Source organism: Carcharodon carcharias, chromosome 31, assembly GCF_017639515.1.
Source record: "Carcharodon carcharias isolate sCarCar2 chromosome 31, sCarCar2.pri, whole genome shotgun sequence".
Taxonomy (NCBI): domain Eukaryota; kingdom Metazoa; phylum Chordata; class Chondrichthyes; order Lamniformes; family Lamnidae; genus Carcharodon; species Carcharodon carcharias.
This window is the reverse complement of record NC_054497.1, coordinates 17,887,552-17,903,467: the sequence shown is the minus strand read 5'-3', so window position 1 is coordinate 17,903,467 and position 15,916 is coordinate 17,887,552. Positions and strand designations below refer to the sequence as shown.

The following is a 15,916-nucleotide window of genomic DNA, read 5'->3' as shown; positions in this document are numbered from 1 at the left end:
ATCTAATACTGAATTTTCAGGAAGGGTAAGGCCTTCAGACCACTGCACTAAATGAGAGAATTAGTAAGGGAATGAACAGGCAGAAATGGGGAGTCATGAACAATGACAGACAAGTTTCACAGCTTTAGTGTTTTGGATGTTTATATGGCTTTTCACCTTTCTCAGGATGGTGTTAAAGGGGAGCCGAAAACGTTGGCACTGCACAACGTGAGTGTGTCAGTTATGAGGAGAAGGAGGTTCACGTTTTCAGAACCTGAAAATAAACAAGCGCTTTAATTGGGCTGAAACAAAATGGGAGCGTGGGGGTGCGAGAGAGAGAGAAAAAAGTCAAAGATACCAAATGTTGTTAGGGATGGTTAATAGGTTGAATTGCCAGCAAATAGGGTTTATTTGGTAAGTGGTAGAAATAGTGAGTGGTAGACAAAGATCATCTCTGGCAGCGAGAGGGGAATTAAGAGAAAAAAATGTACGAAAGGAATGAAGGCATTGAAAATAGACAGATCCTCCAAAGTGAATGATAGGTGCAAAAATATGGAGGAAATATAATGGGAGAAAAAACTATGAATGCTGGAAATCTCAAATTAAGAACAAAAGAAATGTTAATACACAGCAAGGTTATTAGCACCTGAAATAAAAGATAGACCAGACTGACTTCCTCTCCACTACAGCTGCCTGGAATAGATTCCCATTTAGATCTGTGTTTTAACATAAACATAGAAATATTTAAAACACAGGAGGAGGTCATTTGGCGCATGTGTCCATGCCGAGCTATCCAGTCTAACCCCACCTTCCAGCTTTTGATCCGTGGCCATGTAGGTTATGGCAGCTCAAGTGTATATCCAAGTATTTCTTTTTTAAATGTGGTGAAGGTTTCTGCCTATGCCATCCATTTAGGCTTTGAGTTCCACATGCCCCACCATTTGGGCTACTGAGGGTGGAGATGTGAAGTGGGCAATGAGCTGAAAATGAGCAATCCAGTCTTGTTGCTCTGCAACATAACCGGCTGAACACCATGCAACTTCCACCTGCGTGTGGAGAGAAAGGGACTTTACAGGAAGAGGAAAATCACATGGTAAAGCCAACAGTTACAGAGAGTAAAATGGAGGGAAATGCGAGTGAGGCACAGGTTGGAAAGGATGCAGAATAAGAAAAGGCAATGCAATGGTTAATGAGGGAATGAAGGGGGTAGTCCCAGAGAAAGAGAAACAGTTTGGTTGAGAAATAATATGAATGTACGAAGAAAGTAGGTTGTAGGAAAGCTCTATACCTGAAATATCCCTGTCCCCCGACAGGGAAAACTGCCAAGCATATTCTGTTTCTGAGAAAACAAGGACAAAGGCCGAGATGTGAAATGACTGGTGTAGTTCAGTGTAGAAGGCAGCACATTGACCAGGGGAAAGATGAGATTCTGTTCATGACATCTGGATTAACTTGGATTGAATGGTGTGAAAAGTTAGTGCAAATGGGATTAGATGTCCTGATTTCTCTTCCTTCTGCCACCCTATCTAGCTCAGTCCGATTGAGGAACAAGCTTATTCTTCATTTTACATATGTCTTTCCAATGCTGATGGATATGTTGTATATCTTCAAAGTTTACAATTCTTATTTACTTATGTCTAAGGAGAAGAATGTTCTATCTGACATTATAGGTATTACCACCAAATCATTGTAATAAGAACTGCTCTGCAGGCATTGCACCTTTACGCTGTGCCTGTATACTTCATATGTGGTGAAAGTGATCTCTGTTTACTCCTATAATAGCCACGTGACAGACTTGTAGCTGCCAGTACCTCAGGCAGGTAGCAGAACTGAACACTAGGACGAGAGGACATAAATATATGATAGTCAGTAATAAATCCAATAGGGAATTTGGGAGAAGCTTCTTTACCTAGAGAGTGGTGGAACTCGATACCAAAAGGAATAGTTGAGGTGATTACAAAAAATGCTTTTAGGGGGAAGCTAGATGAATACATAAGGGAGAAAGGAATAGAGGGTTATACTGATAGGGTTAAATGAAGTAGGGTGAGAGAGGCTCATATGGAACATAAGCACCAGCATTGACCAGTTGGGCCAAATGGCCTGTTTCTGTGCTGTACATTCTATCTTATTGATCAATGCTGTCAACTTTGGTTTATTTTCCCTCAGGTATGGCAGAAATAACTTCGTACTGATTGGAGGGCACTGTCAATTTTCCTGGTTGATGTTTCTTGTCATGGCGGCCTGGTCACGTGTGGCTGTGCTGAATCTTTACCGAGCTCTCCTGCGCGAGGGCCGCAATCTCCAGTACACTGACCGTGACTATTACTATAGAATCATCAAGAGGGAGTTCAGAAAGAACCAGCAACTCGCCAAGGAGGAGGAAAAAGTTAAGCAATTGGAGAAAGGCATCTACTTCCTGAAGAGCAAGCTCGGAGGCCTGGTGTAATCTCGAGCCAAAACATAAGATCTGTTTCCAAACTTCTAGGTATGCTTTTAAAGGGAAAAAAATCACTCATGGCACTGTTTTGTCTCTTAGAACCTTTGAGGTTAGATGTTCCTGAGGCCACAGTTGGTAAATGGATTGCCCAGTGTGAAAATGTGTCCTGTCAACCACGAATTTTCACATTTGAGTTAGTTGGGACAGGGTTGGCAGTTCTGTGGGCATCAGTAAGGGTTCATTCATCAGCCATAGCCTCCTGGGTACTGAGACACCATAATAGGACACTCCTGAGTAACTCTAGATAGAAAATGGGTGTGAAGTTAATGAGGAGAGTGGGCCGTTCTGAACTATATGTGCTGGACCTGAGAACCAGAGGACTCCAATTTAAGGTGATTGGCAAAAGACCCAAAGGTAACATGAGGCCAAACCTTTTTATGCAGCGAGTGGTTAGGATCTGGAATGCACTGCCTCAGAGTGTGGAGGAGGCAGATTCAGTGGTGGCTTTCAAAGGAAATTGGGTAATTGTCGGAAGATACTTTGTACCTTCTTCCCAGAAAAACAATCTGGGTCTTCCTTTAATCTTTAACAGCCCCCTCACCCAGGCCTGTTGCTAGGCAGACTTCAGCGTGGGCCACACAACCCTGTTCATTTTACCCTAAATCGAAGAGACAGTCCCAAAACACAATCTTCTCAACCTCACAATTGTAACAATACAAATGGACGTCAAGTACAAAACCAAAGAGGTAATCGAGGCTGGTACTGGACGGCTACTTGTGCTCATAGAATGATCCCTCAGCACATCAACCCTTGTAGAATGGTAGGCAGCAAGTTCGGGTGGGGATTCATTATGTCTTCTGCATTTTTAATAACAAAATAAGAACCTTTAGGAACTTGCCTTCAGTGCAGCTAATGGATCAGAAAGGCCTGAGCTTTGAACCCTGAGCTCGTTGACCTTAGCTGAGGTAGTTGTGGTTTGATGAGGAAAGTCAACATGGATTTTCCCCCAGAGCTTTGACCAACTCACGTGGAAGTGCACATCGGTGTGACTTGAGGAAAGAAAAGAAGGCTAGAGTAAGGTACAGATTTTCAGAAGGTCTAATGGGAGAGGGAAATATGTTAAACCTTCTGTATGAAATCATAAAAATATTAAATAGGAATAAATAGTCTCCCTGTAGTGCTGGGTTTTGACTTTGCCTGGTCTTAGTTTACATCTCTTTCTATTGTCTTTAAGTTATGATCAACATAGTATGATCAATAAGCTTATAATTCCTGCCAAATTAATAGATCTTAGAAATGCCTCAACATCTCTATTTTTATAGTAGTTTGTTGTCTAGAACACGTTGTGCACTTTCATGTAATTAAGTTCCTTGTATTTTAATGATATTTGTGTTATTGTGTTGACTGGATGCCAGTAGTTTATAAGCAGTAAATTTTTGTTTTGCATCTGGGTTGCTTTTTTTCTCTTGTTTTCCTGCCTGAAATGGTGATTTATGCTGGGGTAAGGTTCCACAGAAACAGGCAGCCCTGTCGTACTTCCCTAAATCCCACATGCTCCAGCAGCCTGCTCAGCCATCAGAGACAAGCTCAATGTCACTCCAGTATAAAATTGTTCCACACCCTCTCCAGTGGGATTACTGGGCAGTTAACAAGCACAGGAATCCCAGCTCTTTCCCAGTTCATGCATGCTGCTGTGGGACCAGAAGTATTATCTTTTAGCCCTTCGAGCCTGTCCCACCATTTAGTTAGATCGTGGCTCCTCTGTACCCCATGAACCCTCTCAGTCGGACGTAAAAGATTGAATGGCACTATTTCAAAGAGGGAATGCCCTAGCCAATATTTATCCCTCAAGCAACATCAAAGCAGATTCTCTGGCCATTTATCTTGTTGTAGGAACTTGGTTCCATGTTCATTGGCACCTTTGCCTAACAAAAACCTATTCAGCTCAGTTTTCAACTTTTCAGTTGATCCCCAGCCTGAACAAGTTTTTGAGACCAAATATAGCCAGCTCTCTTGGGTGGGTAGGGAAAGAGAATGAAGGTACTTAGTCACAAGGGAGGAGTTAAGCATTGTGATGAGTTGAGTCAATTAGTGCTATTTTATGTTTCCCCTCTTGTGTTACGAGGACTGGAGAAAGGCTTCAGGAGAAGATGAACAGGTTAGCAGATTGGGTAAGTAATGTTTGATGTGGAGAAGCGTGAGGTAATTTTGAGAGGATGTGCTAGAAATGGGAGTATACATTCTGGAAAGACGCAGTGTGTGTTGATGAACTGGAAGAACCTGTTGAAACTCAAAATTACCTGAAATAGTGAGTGCAAGCATAAACGTTAAACAGAGGCCAATAGCCTATATGTGGGCATAGAGTACGAAACCAAGGGCAACAGTTAGGGCACAAATTACAATACTAAGTGCAATTTTGAGCATGCCTTTGTAGAAATAAAGACATTTAATATCATACAATAGGGTGCTTAGTAAACAGCAAGAAGGCCTGTGAAAAATTTCAGAAGAATATAGATGGGGGAGGGGTCGAATGGAATTTAACGTGGAAAATTCTAAAGCGATAAATTTTGGAAACATGCATTGAACAGAAAGACACTGAAGGGTGTGACTAACAAAGAGATCTAGGATGTGATTGCCTGGATGTGTGATTACAGGCCATAAAAACAGATGGCTTAGCGTTTGGGTTTTTTTTAGAATACAACAACAAACAAATAATAGCTTTCAGCATGGCAATGCTGATACATAATGGGATGAAACTAAGGCCACAGAGAGTGTACATCTCTTTTTTTAATTCATTCAGGGCAGGTGGGCTAGACCAGCATTTATTGCCAATTCTTAATGGCCCTTGAGAAGGTGATAGTGAGCTGCGTCCTTGAATACAACTGAGTGGTTTGCTGGGTCATTTAAGAGGGCACTTAAGAGTTAACTGCATTGCTGTGGATCTGGAGTCAGGTTGAGACCACACTGGATAAGGACAGCAGATTTTCTTCCCTAAAGGACATGAGTGAACCAGGTGGGTTTTTACAACAATCGGGTGGTTTCATTGTCACCATTACTGATACTAGCTTTTGATTCCAGATTTACTTAATTAAGCAGCTGAGGAATTTCAATTTAATTAATAAAATTAATTAAATAAATCTGGAATAAAATAGTACCTGGTTCACTTCAGGGTAGGAAATCGGCCATCTGTACCGTGGCTTGGCCGGCCATGTGACTCCAGTCCACAGCAACATAACAGACTTTCAACTGCCCTCTGAAATGGCCTAGCAAGCCACTCAGTTTCACAGGGATGATTAATAAATGCTGACCTCACCAATGACGCCCACATCCCGTGAATGAATAATATTTTAAAAATGACCAATTTGGGAATTCCACTTACAGGTCCTGGTTTCTACATGTTGTTCGTTGGCTGATGAATTAAGCTAAGCCTGCTCTGATGGCCCAGGTAGATGTGGAGAGTGAGGATCAGCAGGCAGTACTACTAGAGTGCTGGTCAAAGTACCTCCCTCTGCAAATAGCACCCAAATAATTTGGAGGAAAATATTTTTCAAAATCATTTTTTAAAATAAATATTGTAACTTTTTTCATTCCAGGCTCTGTTCAAAATGGCTGGTGTGGGTGAAGGAAAAAGCAAGAAAGGAGACAATGGGATTGGAAATGCCATTGACTTTGTGCTCTCGAATGCCAGGCTGGTGCTAGGTGTTGGTGGGGCAGCGATGTTAGGCATTGCAACGCTGGCTGTTAAGAGGGTAGGGTCCTCATTTTCTTTCAGCATTTATCTGTTCTGCTTCCTCCTCCAACTCCACACCCTCCTTGTCTAGGTTTTCAAGTTCCGTGGAGAGACTGGCCTCCCATTTTACAACCTTGTAAACTTGAGCCTGTCTAAAACTCTGCTGCTTGTATCCTAACTTACAAGTCTTGTTCACCTGCTGGTCGCCTCTGCTTTCGCTGATCAATGTTGGTTCCCAGTCTGGCAACCCCTCAATTTTCATATTCTCATTCTTGACTTTAAATCCCTCCATGGCCATTTGCCCTCCTTATCTCTAAAACCTCTTTCAGTTCTACAACCCTACAGTTTCTCTGCGCTCCTAAGGCTCTAGTTTTTAGTGAATCTTTGATTTTCATCCCTCCACCATTGGAGGCTGTGCCTTCAGCTGCCTAATCCCTTGGGTCTGGAATTACCTCCCTATATCTCTCTACCACTCTCTCTTCCTTTAAACACACCCTTAAATGCTGCCTCTTTGATCAATTGACCTAATCTCCTTATGTGGTTTAGTGTCAGATTTTGTTTCCCACGCAACCACCCTCACTCCTTCCTCTCCCTCCCAGAACCATGATAGGGTCCCCCTTGTCCTCACTTATCACCTCACCAGCCTCCGCATTCAAAGGATCATCCTCCACCATTTCCGCCAACTCCAGCATGATGCCACCACCAAACACATCTTCCCTTCGCCCTCCCTGGCGGCATTCCGCAGGGATCGTTCCCTCCGGGACATCCTGGTCCGCTCCTGCATCACTCCCTATACCTCAACACCCTCCAGCGGCACCTTCCTATGCAACTGCAGAAGGTGTAACACCTGTCCCTTTACTTCCCCCCTCCTCACCATCCCAGGGCCCAAACACTTCTTTCAAGTGAAGCAGCACTTCACTTACACTTGCCTCAATTTAGTCTACTGCATTCGCTGCTCCCAATGGGGTCTCCTCTACATTGGAGAGACTAAACGCAGACTGGGTGACCTCTTTGCAGAACACCTTTGGTCTGTCCGCAAGCATTACCCAGACCTCCCTGTCACTTGCCATTTCAACACACCACCCTGCTCTCATGCCCACGTGTCCGTCCTTGGCCTGCTGCAATGTTCCAGTGAAGCTCACTGCAAACTGGAGGAACAGTACCTCATCTTCCGACTAGGCACTTTACAGCCTTCCGGACTGAATATTGAGTTCAACAACTTCAGATCATGAGCTCTCTCCTCCATCCCCAACCCCTTTCCGATCCCCCTTTTTCCAATAATTTATAATTTTTTAAACATATTTTTCTTTTCCCACCTATTTTTAAATTTGTTTCAATCTATCGTTTTATCTCCACCTTTTAGCCCATTTCAATCCCTTCCCCTACTAGGGCCATCTGCCACTTGCTTTCTACCCTTAATGTCACCATTAGCACATTCCTTAGATAATATCACCACTGTCAACACCCCCTTGTCCTTTTGTCTATGACATATTTGGCAATCTCTTTGCCTCCACCTATCACTGGCTCTTTACCCAGCTCTACCTGTCCCACCCCCCCCTCAACCAGCTTATATTTCACCTCATTTCTATATTTCCTTAGTTTTGATGAAGAGTCATACGGACTCGAAACGTTAACTGTATTCCTCTCCACAGATGCTGTCAGACCTGCTGAGTTTTTCCAGCTATTTTTGTTTTTGTTTTATGGCAGTCCGGTGAAGAAACCTGGGAACACCATTGCTTCTAATTTATTTTGTTGTGCACAGCCTATTCATTAAGTGTACTGGCCCTTTAAATTTGTTGCATGACAACCAAAGGGGCCAACATGTGGTTGACTTGCATAGGAACTTCTGGATTGCTTTCCAGCTGTGCACCTTAGAGGCAGCATTGTTCAGGGCATTTTAGTATATTAAAGGTGCTCCATAAATGTAAGTTGTTGTTGTCTCTGTGGAGCTGCACAATGGCTGAAAGATATCTCCTATCAAACGGGTTATTAACATTGCTTAACTAAAGAATGCTGATGTCTCCCTTTAAGAGATGGTGGCATAGTGATATTGTCACTGGACTAGTGACCCAGAGGCCCACACTAATGCTCTGGAGACCAGGGTTCAAATCCCTCCATGGCACCTGGTGGAACTTAAATTCAATTAATAAATCTGGAATATAAAGCTAGTCTCAGTGATGGTGACCATGAAATGATCATCAATTGTTGTAAAGACCCACCTGGTTCACTGATGTCCTTTAGGGAGGGAAATCTGCCACCTTTACCTGGTCTGGGCTACGGGTGACTCCAGACCCACAGCAATGTGGTTGACTCTTGGAATGTTCAGTTCAAGGGCAATTGGGGTTGGGCAACAAATGCTGGCTTTGCCAGCAACGCCCATGAAAGAAAAACTACTGGAATATAGTACATATTGTGTGTACCAAGCTGCTCATGACCAATATTACATCTTTTCTAACCTATTCCTTGCAGATGTATGACCGGGCGATCAGTGCCCCAAGTAGCCCCAGCAAGATGGATTTGAGATCTGGCAAGCAAAGTTGGGAGGAGCCCAGCTGGATTGGTTCATCACCACGTTTATTGACCAGAGATATGAAAATGAATGTCAGCAGATCGCTACAGACGCTGCCAACTGATAGCATGAGCTGCGAAGCAGGTAAATTGTCAGGTAAAATAAGTGGTTTACTATACAGCATATATGATGCACTAATTATAGAAGGAGAAAATCATAATTAATGACACTGAAGGAATTGGTGCAGTTGTAGGAGAGGGAGTTTTGGAACACAGATCTTCAGCAGTACAACCAGGATGTTATTGGAACCCGTAGTCACCTTGTCCAGTACACTGGCTGCTTCTTGGTATCATGTGGAGTATCAAGTGAATTCGCTGAAGATTAGAATCTGTGATGGTGAGGACCTCAGGAGGAGGCTGGGATGGATCGTCCACTTGGCACTTCTAGCTGAAGGTCATTACTTTCATTCTTATCCTCTAAACTTATGCGCTGGCCTCGGCTGTCATTGAGGATGAAGATGTTAATGGAACCTCCATCATCACTGGATGTGGCAGTACTGCAGATCTGATCTGGCTGTGTTATCAGTACTGACTACAATGGTGGGTTTTGAAACTGGGTGTTGAGTCATTTTGTACAGACAGGTTCAGCATCAGTAAGCGTTGACACTTACTGGCTGACAAAGAATTCCATTCCTCAGCAGTGATGTTCATCGTAACATCTAACTTCAAAGGTGGCACATCATTCTTTTAACAAAGCTGTATCAGTTTCGTACACAGCTCCAAAAAATGGTATCTTTTAAATCATGAGCAGTGATAGGCTGAGAGTCAATTATGGTGATCAAAATGACCTGGAAGCACTTGCAGTTTACATGTGAGAATGACTATGTGTTGAGCCAATTCATTTTAAGAGAGCATTTCTGAGGTAGGAAATTAAAGGGAGAGTATGTTGGTGTATTGGCTTGGTGTGTAATGTTTCTCTACTGTAATTTTATCCCACACCAAGTTAATTTATTATCGTACATTGTCCCTGCCATAAACTCTGTTGCCTTTCCACTGATTTCATCGCCATGCCTGGGTACTCACTCAGGCTGGTACAGTCCGTGCCAAACATTGGTATTTAGTTTGAGCCAGAATTGCTTCTCAAGTCTTCCACAATGCCCTTTTTCACCACTGCAGCTTTGCTCTCTACACCCCTACCTCATTCCTGCTATTGCGCAAACTTTTATGCATGCTTTTGCCATCTCTAGACTTGGTATCTTCAACATTCTCCTTGTTGGTCTCCAATTCTCTCTCCATAAACTTCAACTTGTTCAAATTCCTCCCCTCTCCTGTTCTGCACTAAGTCTTGTTGGCATGCAAATCTCCTCACTAATCTACACTGGTTAACTGTTCCAATACAGATCCGATTTGAAATTCTCAGCCTCGCCTCTCTCTAGTTTATATGCTCCATCCTTGCTTCCCCCACCACACCCTTCTGTCCTCTAATTCTGACCTCTACCTTGATAACAAAGTTGATTTCAGAGCCTCCAGTTGTTTCTGCTGCTTAAACCTTCATCCTTGCGATCAATATCACCTAAAAAACATGATCTTATCCTTATTACATTGCTGTTTGCTGTGTGCAAATTGGCTGCTGCATTTTCTACATTACAACAGTAACTGCGCTTCACAAAGCACTTCATTGGCTGTAAAGTGCTTTGGGGCATCCTGAGGTCATGAAAGGCGCAATATATTTTCAATCTCGTCTCTGTATTTGAATTTTCTTCAAGCCTACCTTTTTGATCAGGCTTTCTGTCAGCTCTCAACTCTCACATGGTTTAGCATTCAATCCTTTTAAACATGACTTGTAAAGTGCCTTGGGGTGACTTTCTGCCTTACAGACACTGTCAATGCAAGTTGTTATAATTTTTTATAAGTTGTTATAATGAATATCGCCAATCTTTGTTGTTCAGTTAACGGAAACTTAATGGGATTTACTATTCTTTATAATGCCCTGTCAAGGAAAAAAAGTTAATTACAAACAAAAACAAAAAATACCTGTAAAAACTCAGGTCTGGCAGCATTTGCGAAGAGGAGCACAGCTAACGTTTCGAGTCCGAATGACCTTTCAACATTCGGACTTGACGTTAACTGTGCTTCTCTCCGCAGATGTTGCCAGCTCTGCTGAGTTTTTCCAGGTATTTTTGTTTTTGCTTTGGATTTCCAGCATCCGCAGTTTTTTTGCTTTTAAGAAAGTTAATTATGCGACTTAGGTTAAAACTATCTGTTTCAGTCCTCTGCCTGCTGCAAGGTTGAATGAGTTGTCAAACAACTTCACTTTATGACCGGTTTGATTTACATGACATACAATTCAGACACAAGTGTGACTTGTATATTCAGTGTTAAATGAATTAGTTGCATTTACTCCATTTTGTGTCTCGATACAGGTACTTCCAAAGGTGCTAGCAAGAAAAATCAAATGGATTTGAAGAAAGCTCGACTCCGCTTGTCCATGCAAGATAAACTCTTTGTGTATTACCGTAAGCATGTTGTCATCCTAGGTGCGGAAATGAGCCGTGCCAAGCAGGCTGCAATGGATATTTGCACAGAACTGCGGAATTTCATCCATGCCAAGCTTCCTGATATGCCTCTCCGGGATATGTATCTCAGTGGCAGTCTGTATGACGATTTACAGGTTTGAGTTTAATCTAATTCCTTTGAGTGGCATCAAACAGATCTGGAAGCAGACCGTCTGTCTACTTTCTCTAAGATAAAAAGAAAATACTGCTACTTTCTCTGTTGTGGAATGGCACGTAGCATAAAGAGCAGCATGACAGGAGAAGGACAGTAATTTTATAATGGGGAAATGGAAGTGTGAAGGATGGTTCAAGTCACAGTAATGCTGGTTGTCCTACTAGACCTTGCTTGGGCCGATAGATGAAGTCTGACCTAGGTTTTCCAATTGCCATGTTGATGGTAAAAGAAAGAAGGAACTTGCATTTATACAGCACCTTTCACTTGATGTCCCAAATCTGTTCACAGCCAATAAGGTCCTTTTGAAGTGTCATCTAATATAGGGCAGTGCAGCAACCAAATTGTGTGCAATGGAGGCTTAATATCTCATCCAAGAAACAGCAGCTCCAAAAGTGCAGCACCCACTCAGCGCTGCACTGGAGTGACAACCTAGATTATGTGGTCAGGTCTCTGAAATAGGCCTTGAACCGTTTGGTGCACAATCAACTGAGCCACAGCTGTCATTTGACTATTGTCATATTCAAATTCAAGATGTGTAAATGGAAAGTTAGAAAGCTACACAGTTGGGCTCTGGTTGATTCTGAAATCATGTCTCACGTATTGCATTCTTTTCTGGCCCCCTTCCAGATATTCTGTTCATCCTTAATAATCTTACTGAGAACCCCAGATGAAAGTCGGTGCAGGGTATTTACTAGAGGTTGAAAAGAATGGAAATGGATGAGGTATAGGGGAAATGGTGATTAAGATGGTGATACGCTCGACCATTAGATACAGAGGAAGAAATACAGGGGCCTTGTTCATTCATATAAAACAATTTATACTATGCATTATACAATGCCTACAAGCTGGCACTATTTCACTAACCTGCTTCAGGATAAAATGTGTGGGAATTTAAAATACCTCAGCAGCATTGGAAAGAGCAGGCCTTGTGCAGTGTTAGTTAATGTCGAGGAAGGTGCATATTTATTTCACCTATCCTATATAATAGAAAAGTGCTTGATGCTGTCACATTGTAAAAATTACAGTAGCTGCTGTTTCTCAATATTGCAAAATGGCGTTAATCCAAAAGACACAAAAAAGTTTGTTGTGGATCTAATCACCTTGGATTTATTGGAATTATTCACTTTAAAAACTGGGAATTCCTGGGTGACAGATTCATACTGCGTTGTGTTCCTGCTATAGATTGGGAAGGTACAGATTTACCCCAAATTATCCAGCTTCTTGGGTTCTGGCCTTTGAGTCATATGAGTGTTGAAGGGCAAGGGAAGAATTTAATCATAAATATGACCATAAGAAATGGGAGCAGGAGCAGGCCATTCGGCACCTCGAGCCTACTGTACCTTTCAATAAGATCATGGCTGATTTGATTGCAGCCTTAACTCCACTTTTCTGCCTGCTGCCTTCCTGTAACTCTTGACTCCCTTGTAGATCAAATATCTGCCTAACTCAATCTTGAATATCTTCAATGACCCAGCCTTCACTGCCCTGAGAGAGAATTCCAAAGACTAACAATGCTCTGAGAGAAAAAGTTTCTCCTTACTCTGTCTTTTTTGGGATCCCTCTTATTTTTAAACAGCGGCCCCCTCGTTCTAGAATCCCTCACGAGGGGTAACACCCCCTCAGGAACTACCCTGTCAAGCCCCCTCAGAATCTTATGTTTCAATACGATCACCTCTCATTCCTCTAAACTCCAGTGAATGTAGGCCCAACCTGCTCAGCCTTTCCTCATAAAGTAATCTCTTCATCCCAGGAATTGGCCTAGTGAACCTTCTCTGCTACGCAAGGAGATCAAAACTGTACATAGTACTCTAGGTATGGTCTCACCAATGCCCTGTTCAGCTGCTGCAAGAATTCCTACTTTTATATGCCATCTCTTTTGCACTAAAGGCCAACATTCTATTTGCCTTTCTAATTACTTCCTGTTACTTGCATATTAGCTTTTTGCCCCTCTGACATCCAGATCCTCCTGTACTGCAGAGTTCTGCAGTCTCTTTCCATTTATGTAATATTCTGCATATCTGTTCTTCAGTTTTTTCATCCAAGTCATTAATATACATTGTAAATAGTTGAGACCCTAGCAATGATCCCTGTGGCACTCTACTCATTACAGTTTGTCAACCTGAAAATGGTCCATTTACCCTAACTCTCTAGTTTCAGAACAGCATTTCTCACCTTCAAACTAAATGTGAAATTCAATCTATTATCACTTACCATGGGGATCCTTTACTATGAGGTAATTAATTAATCCTGTGCCCTTACACATTACCAGGCCTAAAATAGCCTGTTACATGGTCGGTTCCAGAACATATTGTTCTAAGAATTTGTCCTGAATACTCTTATGAACTCATCCTCCATGCTACTTTTCCTGATTTGATTCATCTTAGTTATATGGGATCTATTTGGAATGTTATCATCTTAATTAGTGATGTTTTGTGGCATTCACATATTACTAAATGCTTGTCTTCATAAAATCGCTTCTGACCGTATTACCAATTGAGTTTAATTGTGTCTGACTCTTTAGGTGGTCACTGCAGATCACGTTCATCTGATGGTTCCATTGATCTTAGAGAAGAACCTCTGGGCTGCAATCCCAGGGGAGGAGACCATTATGAATGTCCCTGGGTTCTGGCTGGTCCGCAGGGAAAACATGGAATATTTCCCCCGCGGCAGCAGTTATTGGGACCGCTGCATCGTGGGTGGCTATCTCTCGCCTAAAGTTGTGAACGAGACGTTTGACAAGGCCTTGTCAGGGACCATCAACTGGCCAGCTATAGGTAGTGTCTTGGACCTCGTGATTCGACCGGTGGTCCCTTCTGAAACAATGACTTTGGAGGTTCAGTACGACACGAGTAAAAAATTATTTATTGAGTTCTTGCCATTGATCGTGATGGAGGAGACCATGCTGATTGCCAAACCTCACCGGGACGGACGGTACGAAAACATGTGGCGGCAAAGCTTCCGAACTGCGGAAACTGTTAAGCTGCGAGCCCTGGACGAGAGGGACGGAGGCTGTCGCTGCTGCTGCCTGAAGATACTGAAAGCCATCTGCAAGTCCAGCCCTGTTCTCAACAAGCTGACGGCTAGTCAGCTGACCAACGTGATCCTCCATGGCTGTGAGAAGGAATCCGACTGGTCACCAGATTTGCTGGCCGATAAATTCCTGCTGGTTCTCAGAGAGCTTATAAGCTACTTGGAGCAAGGTTTCTTGCCATGCAGCTTAGATACCAAAGTCAACTTGTTTTTGGAACTTAAAGAAGAAGAAATTGATGAATTGGGATACATGCTGTACTGTTCCTTATCTGAACCAGAGACGTTGTTAAATACATGAATTATTTTGTAGTAGACACATGAAGAGGTTCGTAATTTGATATTTATCAGGGTTCACCAAATGACTGCGTTCGAGTGCTGTTAACCATTTCATAACCCTATTGGCCAGATGACTCATTTTGCATTTCCTGAATTTGTAGTCGTGATTGGAAGTTGCATGAAAGGGGAACCAGTGATCTTGTGGGAAGGACTTCCAATGTTGTTTACTATTTAAAAAAAGGCAATTAGGCTTGGGCTGAATGGTGTCTTGTCCTTTTGATGAACCAAACGTGAAAATAATATTCACGTTTCCCATTAACACTTAAAATGTAAAGATTTAAAATAAATGTCGTTTTCAAAGACTCGGACAAAATTTTCAAAATTGCAGCCGTCAATAAAATCAGTTTGACTGAGGTCCAGTCATTTGTTCTACTGGTTCTGTTTTCAAAAACCGATAAATGTCCAGGATTATTACTGAGGATGCAAACAGAATTCAATAGGAACTGCATGTCAAAAGAAGAGTGCAAACTAAGAGCTTTAGAAACTAATCTGGTCGAGCGGGTATTCACAGTAGCAATTTTTCCTTCCACTTATGAGGAGCCATTCCACTCCACCGTCTCTCTCAGAACTAAAGTAAAAGTATTGTATGGAACTTAAGGGAGATGAGACTGTACTGTATGGAACTTAAGGGAGGTGAGACTTCTTATTGAGCATACTTCCCTCTTGAGTCATCAGTTCGTTGAATTGAACACGGCCCATGCCTAATTGCAGGAAAATTGCTATCTCCTTGCCAAATTAACCACCTGCAGCAGAAGAGCCAATGGTTAAGATTTACCTTTTGATGCAGGTACCAACTCAATTTAAAACTTATACAAGATACAAAGTGGTATAGAGCATGAATACTGGAACAGACCAGTGTGCACGAATGGCCTGTTTCTTCACTGTAAATTCTGTGTAAAATGCAAATTCTCAGTGGTTTGTGAAGAACAAAATTGAGTTTTCTTTGTTAAACTCAAATCAAGATTTAATTTATCAATCTGCTTTTATAGTTCATACCAAGCTAAATGTTATAGCCGACTTTTCATATTCATGTTTACTCACTCAGCTCATCCCATAATGACTTGTACATCCAGCTGGCTGTATCAATACTTCGACTAGAAATTTTCACACACTTTAATCAGCACATGTGGTTTTGGCGAGTAGCCCCACCCAAGCCTATCTCTCTT

General features: G+C 42.3%; 2 protein-coding genes across 2 annotated transcripts; both read left to right on the top strand.

Annotated features, from left to right (window-relative positions):
• The first annotated feature begins 2,200 nt into the window (after nucleotides 1-2,200).
• Nucleotides 2,201-2,425, top strand: LOC121271665 (MIEF1 upstream open reading frame protein-like). Its single transcript, XM_041177787.1, has one exon. The coding sequence runs from the start codon at nucleotides 2,201-2,203 to the stop codon at nucleotides 2,423-2,425; it is 225 nt and encodes a 74-aa protein (XP_041033721.1).
• On the top strand, nucleotides 2,374-15,109 carry mief1 (mitochondrial elongation factor 1). Its single transcript, XM_041177785.1, has 6 exons — nucleotides 2,374-2,464; nucleotides 4,542-4,587; nucleotides 6,010-6,165; nucleotides 8,616-8,799; nucleotides 11,078-11,325; nucleotides 13,906-15,109. The coding sequence occupies exons 2-6, from the start codon at nucleotides 4,567-4,569 to the stop codon at nucleotides 14,710-14,712; spliced, it is 1,416 nt and encodes a 471-aa protein (XP_041033719.1). The 5' UTR covers nucleotides 2,374-2,464; nucleotides 4,542-4,566; the 3' UTR covers nucleotides 14,713-15,109.
• The last annotated feature ends 807 nt before the right edge of the window (nucleotides 15,110-15,916 follow it).

Bases quoted from the DNA above. Each gene is read 5' to 3' on its own strand.
- mief1 (XM_041177785.1), top strand. From the start codon at position 4,567: ATGAACAGGTTAGCAGATTGG. The intron at 6,166-8,615 runs GTAGGGTCCTCA...TATTCCTTGCAG, and splicing joins CAACGCTGGCTGTTAAGAGG to ATGTATGACCGGGCGATCAG. The intron at 8,800-11,077 runs GTAAATTGTCAG...GTCTCGATACAG, and splicing joins TAGCATGAGCTGCGAAGCAG to GTACTTCCAAAGGTGCTAGC.
- LOC121271665 (XM_041177787.1), top strand. From the start codon at position 2,201: ATGTTTCTTGTCATGGCGGCCTGGTCACGTGTGGCTGTGCTGAATCTT.